A 6,453-nucleotide genomic window follows, 5' to 3' on the forward strand; every position below is an offset into this window, starting at 1 on the left:
AAATTAAAGAATTTTTCTTTTTCCTTTTAAAAGATCTTCTCTTGTAATTCAATAATTTAAAATAACACATTTCCTTTAAAAAACAAACCATAAATTTTAACCACCAAAATTAACTTTTACCTCATCAAACTTCACCCAATCTTTACATAATAAAGTAAATGATTAATATGTACAACTAGGAAAGGTGTTACAAAATATATAAGTGTTACATGCAAATTAAATTATATAAAAAATGATATTTCCATTCCAAATTATAAAATTGATTTTAAATTTTGATTTGCCTCTTCATAATTTTCTAATACTTATCTCAATGCTTTGGGATAGTTTTATGACGTCAAAATTAAAGCCATCCTCTCGTACTGTTTCTTTAATGCATAGCTTATCCCGGGGAAGACTTATTTGCCAAAAAATTATTTTATTATAGTTCTCCTAGTGCACTACATTCTTATGGGACCTTTTCATCGAGTGGTATAATCACATAGCTGACCATGTCATGGGTTATGGATGCTCATTGGGTGGCGTCGATGAGACGTTATTAGTTATTCAAAAAGGCGATCCGTAAGTCACGGCTTCTTTACAATTGGGCAGAAATGGGTCACAAGTTGTAATCTTTCCCACTCGTGATTCGTTAGTCTTATAACAAATTTTATTTTTATTACGAGTAATTGGAGTAATGATTTCTTTTGGATCACTATTAGTTTAGTATGGATTGATATATAATTTTTAATGTATTTTTTTTTAAATAAATATTTTTAAATTTTTAATATCATTCAAAAAAACATTTAATTGATTTATTATTTGAAGATTAATTTGTAGCATTTATATAAAGTATTATGATATGAATAATTATCTCATATATTTTATGTTATAATTTATGAATATAGTTATAATATTTATAAATTAATTATAAATATTTGTGTAGTAATTTTTTATTTATAAACTTTAAATGAAGTAAATAATATATTTATCATCAATTACTTCTTACTATAATTTATGTAAGCTATTGGATAAAAATAATATCTAAATAAATATATTTATTAAAAATTTCTTCTCACAATTATTTATATTTTACTAAACTTTTATATAAGAGTAAAAATAAATGTATAAAATTACTAATAATTACTACCTACCAAAATTTATGCGAGTTCATATAAATAAACCATTAATTTACCCTTTTCACTTTCCACTATCCCATTAACAATTATTCCACTATCCTATTAACAATTATTAATTTAAGTAAAATTAATTAATCTCAATTATAATTGTTCGTTTAACAAAACTTTTTATCTTGCTTAATAAATACTAAACTAGCTTAGAACACTTGTTATATTCCAAACTTGATGTTGTCATTAATGTAGTCGAAAGGTTTGGCCCAAGAAAGAAGGTCTAATTTAATTCCTAAAACTTAATATTCTTATAAATATCAACATCATTACGGGATGACATTAAGTCCACTAACTCAAAAGTAGGCGCCGACTATCACGCGTCGCGGACCATTATGACGTCGTTTTCCAAACTTGATGTTGAATTGCCCCACAATAAAGTTTACGAGTGGTTGCAATGATGGCGAACCTTGTAATATTATAAATGGTATATGGAATCGGAGTTATTTAAGCAAGTTTGAGAACCAGGGATATTAATTAAAGGAGAAATTTTCGGCTTGGCGTTCGCTTTCCGTGACAGATCTTACGTTTATATTATTCATTCGCTGTTTTTTTCCCATTCCTGGCCTCCCTTATCTCATATTCTCTGGAACAATGCTCACCAAGATTCATCCACATGATGCACAGTTCGCCACGCATGCTGCGATCGAAGATAAACTCCCCACGGTGTCTGCAACATCTCTAACAGTATGGAAGAAATCTCTTGTTTACAGCTGCAATGGTTTTACAGTGTTCAATTCCAGTGGGAACCTTGTGTTTAGAGTCGACAGCTATCCCTCAGATCCCAAGAACGAAGTCGTGCTCATGGACGCTGCAGGAATGGCCCTTCTCACAATGCGACGCAAGGTATAAAAACATATCTAATGTCTTTTAAATGGGGCTAAATCGTTTGACATTGTTGTAACCCTTGGAATTGAATTGTATTATTATATGTGAAACAGAGGCTGAGTCTACGGAATGAATGGCAAGGCTTCCTAGGAGAACCCCGGGATGCCAAAAAAGCACTGTTCATCGTGAGAAGAGCGCCATTTCTGCTGATCTCCTCAAAGAGAAGCACGGAGGTGTACGTGCGTTCTTCGGCTAAAAGCAAGAAGAATAATAAGCCGAACTTTGTATACCGTGTTGAAGGATGTTATGCCAAGCGTTCCTTCACACTTCTCAACCGCTTTAATGAACCCGTTGCAGAGGTCTGTATATTGCTGGATATCTTGTTTACATTGTACATTAATATTCGGAGTAATTTATAGGATTCTCTTGATTCCAATTTCTGAAAATATATGGGACTTTGCAGGTGAATCCAAAGCAGGTGAGATCAGATATAAGGCTGGGACAAGATGTGTTCAATCTGACAGTGCGGCCTGGCTACAACCAAGCTTTCGCTATGGCGTTGATTATCGTTCTCGATCAGATCTTGCCGTCGGACTGAACACTCATCAATTCTAATGGGTAGCAGAAGGAAATATAGAGAAGGGGATATGTTTAAGGTTTCCTACTCCTTTGGTATTGGAATCGTCAAATTCTGTCCAACAAGAATTGAGGATGGAGAATCCCACTGTCACCATGTAACCGATAACTGTAGAATACCATGTTTTACAAGAGTGTAATGGCCTGCTTATGGTCGTAATTAGATTGTACTTTCTGCATCAATTTTTCCGGCAGAGAGTGGAGTTTACAAAATACTTTCCTGCTGCGATAAAGATAGTTAAAGCGCTGCAGACATACGTATCTCATCTGACGCCACACGCACACATTCACTTCCAATTTTTGAATGACTTTGGTGCCAGATGCCCAACGAAATTATGTACATGCTGTAAATTGAGTTCTGCACATCGGAGTGTGATATAGTTATCTATTTACTTTAGTGACTAAAACTCAACGCAATTATCCCATGTAGAGGGAACTATTACACGGTCATCTTTTCTTGGTGTGACCGAGGATTTTTTTTCAAGGCCATGGACGCTTTCTAGGTGTGATTGAGCCTTGCCTCTGTAATCATAATTTCAAGCAACAAGCAAATCTACTGAAATTTCATTGGTTTAATGTTCAGATACTCCCTTGGTGTCAATTTAAGACTTCGTGATATCATTTATGTTGTCCCAATAGTCACTTATTTTTCATTTCTATACGGTAGTTTAGTTTTGCTAAAAAAAAAGTCGATGAGTATGACGTCTGTGGTTGTAAGTGACTTCATAGACCAACGAACAAATTGAAAACTATAAAATCTCAAAATATGTCTTTTAGTAATGACCCGCAATAAAAGCGGTCACCATCATTATTATAGTATGGTGTGGTTAAATTGGAAATTCAATTGGTATATGAGATTTTATAGTAATTTAAATGTTAAGAGGTTCCTATATTTTATATGTCACAATCATTATTTTATAATACAAAAAGATGTTTTAAGAGTAATTTTTTTATATTTAATTGATTATTTGTTAACTCTAACCCTAATTCTAGAGTCTAGTTATGTTTTGAGAAGAATATTTTATATTTGATTGATTATTTATTAAGTCCTTCAATTCAAGAGTCTAGCTACATGATACTTACCTAATGGGTGATTTCATCATGCAGATATAAGCTTTATGTTGCTACAATGTTTAATTTTCTTCGCAATAATTTCATAAGGTATGATATTAATTTGATTTATGATGCAACTCTTATTAACATAACTTCATAATGGCGGTAGTTATTCCCACGTCAGGGTGAGTTTGGACTTTGTATTTGCATTCTATATTCGACATAGTCTCTCGAAGGCTCTGAGGTAGGTGGCTAGGCCATATGTCAACAAATGGTTGTTGCTACCCTGTTGGATTGACTTCCCATGATTTGACGGTCATGGGATGGAGTGGGTGGTTTTGGGGTAACCGCCCCTCGTCCTCGATGGATCCTTGGCTCATTCGCGCCTTCACTCATCCGAAGTGGTGCTGCAACTTCGTGCAACCTACCTCTTCGTTCGCGCCTTCACTCATTTGTCTCTAGAGACAACTAACCTCATCAACCCTTCTCTACAACGACTACCCATCGGTAAGCGTATCGGTAAGCGTCCTTGAGATTATTAAGCAGAAGTGAGTATTTTTCTTCTTGTTTGCACAAATTTTCCAGTTAGGGTTTCTTACTGAGATCATATGGTTCTTTTTTTTAGTTCCTATGGATGCAGGTGTGACGGATTTGCCAGAAGGTTCCTGGTTCTATTTTCGTGTGGTTCTTTCCTCAAAACAACAGGTGCTTATATCAGCATGGGTTTTCTTTTGGTAAATTTGCAAAAGAACTCATGTTTTTTTTAAAGACTTATTCTCCTTTTTCTTAAGTGATGGGTTTCGATACCCTCTGGTTTAATGTCTAGTATCATGTGCTCTGTCGTTCTGGAATTTCTATTTATAAAAGACATGAGTTTCTATTTTGTTTACAATTGTGAGTATGGTTGTCGAACCATAGTTATGTCGTGAACAATGGTCTTGTGTGGAGCTTTATTCCTTTACTTTCTGGATAAATAATTAACATTGAGAATTTCCTTTATTCTGTAGCAACTACTTGTGCAAAATTTGGTTATTGTTATCAATGAAATGTTTAATGATATTTTTTATAAGTTTATATTATGCTTGCATCTTTCTCTCATTACTACTTTCGTTAAGATATTTTGTAGTATGTACTTATATTTGTTAAATTTTTATTGCATTACCCATACAAGGTGTTTATTGTTCGACCCTTTTGTTACTAGGTAAACTACTCAAACCCTAGGATTTCATGTAGGGTTGTTACAATAAGCTAGTTGTGCCCTGTGGCTAGGTTGTCTACTCTTCCTCCTTACTTACAGAGTCTCACCCCTAAGATTTCCCTTATCACTTGATCCCGACCTGTTTGTGGTTCTCATCTTGTAGCTTTGTGATGTGCCTAGAGTTTGCCAATAGAACTTGTTGTTGATTTCGATCTTTACCAAAACGGTTCTAACCTCCCATTGGAGCGAGTTAGTTCCTCTCATCTTCGTCTTCTAGGGTAATGTTCACCAAAAAACCTTGTGTAAAGTATTTTGAGGTTATGTGTAGCAGTTATCATGTTCTATTCCTTTCCCCGCGAAGTGGTTCGATAACTTCTTGGTTAGGGTATACGATCAAAAAATAATAGATATACTTAAACGGTTCCGAGTCTATAACTATTGACAAGATGGAATGAAAATAAGATTGTTTTCTTTTTTTTAAAGAAGCTTCCTCAATATCTCTTTTGGCTACAAAAACAACAAATGTATATATTTATATGCATTAATATAGCTTAAAACTCCTTCAACTCATTCACAGCAAAACTGAGAAGAATTCATACCTATCCATTATATCTTTCAAAATTATGTGATTAAGAGTTAGAGTTAAAGTTATAATAATTTGAGAAAAAATGTTCAAACTGCTAGGGAATTAAACCGAGAAATAGACTTCTCCACCCAACCAGTGAGATTGGAAATCATGTACAATCTCCCCCCAAGCCTCTTTACTTTCCAGAATAGTTAACTGACAGTAATATGTCCTTAAGATTCAATACTTCTAGTCTATCCTAGTAATTTTAATCTTTAGGGATTCCACATGCTCCAATATAGCTTAAGAATTCCCTAAAGCAATGTCATACTTAGCTGTTAACTGACAGTAATATGTCCTTAAGATTCAATACTTCTAGTCTATCCCAGTAATTTTAATCTTTAGGGATTCCACAAGCTCCAATATAGCTTAAGAATGCCCTAAAGCAATGTCATACTTAGCTTTGGTAGTGTCCTGCTGAATATTATCCTCACTCTTCCCTTCATTTACACCTTTTCCTCTTTTTTACCTTCCCTTTTCTTTTTGGGTATTTTCCCAATCTCTATAGGAGGAGGTAATAACTTTCATAACTACTTATAGAAATTAAATATTTCTCTTTTTGGAGTCCTTTTCCCATAATTCTCTAAATTACCATCATTAAAGAAAATCGAATAAAATCAAAATCAAAATAACTTTAAATATCCAAGATTTATTTACTAAAGTTTCTTTACTAGTATTCACCTAGTCTACATGTAGGAATTTACAGGGTAAGTTCCTCAGACAGAACACCGAAGGACACCGCTCACAAACAGATCACAAATCAATACACCAGTATTTTGACGTGGTTAAAACCCTCAAAGAGGGAAACAGTCCACGGCCTGAGCCAACGCGGCCACTTCAGGCAATTTATTAATAAAAGAATGAAAATTTACATATGCTTCTCTCATAGACGGATTACCCTTCAAATGACCCTCCATGCTCTTTAAATAGAGATCATGGACCAATCAGGT

At 34.1% G+C, this 6,453-nt stretch overlaps 1 protein-coding gene across 1 annotated transcript; it reads left to right on the forward strand.

Moving 5' to 3' along the window:
* The first annotated feature begins 1,628 nt into the window (after window positions 1-1,628).
* On the forward strand, window positions 1,629-3,203 carry LOC149158695 (protein LURP-one-related 8-like). Its single transcript, XM_089433364.1, has 3 exons — window positions 1,629-2,009; window positions 2,105-2,350; window positions 2,455-3,203. Exons 1-3 carry the CDS (start codon window positions 1,758-1,760, stop codon window positions 2,587-2,589), a joined length of 633 nt encoding a protein of 210 aa, XP_089289490.1. The 5' UTR covers window positions 1,629-1,757; the 3' UTR covers window positions 2,590-3,203.
* Window positions 3,204-6,453: the final 3,250 nt, after the last annotated feature.

Source organism: Pinus tabuliformis, chromosome 5_2, assembly GCF_031772625.1.
Source record: "Pinus tabuliformis cultivar Carrire ecotype Pingquan chromosome 5_2, CPIR1, whole genome shotgun sequence".
Lineage (NCBI taxonomy): Eukaryota > Viridiplantae > Streptophyta > Pinopsida > Pinales > Pinaceae > Pinus > Pinus tabuliformis.

Coding starts and splice junctions, on each gene's coding strand:
- LOC149158695 (XM_089433364.1), top strand. CDS start 1,758: ATGCTCACCAAGATTCATCCACATGATGCACAGTTCGCCACGCATGCT. Junction 2,010..2,104: donor TTCTCACAATGCGACGCAAG/GTATAAAAACAT, acceptor TATGTGAAACAG/AGGCTGAGTCTACGGAATGA. Junction 2,351..2,454: donor TTAATGAACCCGTTGCAGAG/GTCTGTATATTG, acceptor GGGACTTTGCAG/GTGAATCCAAAGCAGGTGAG.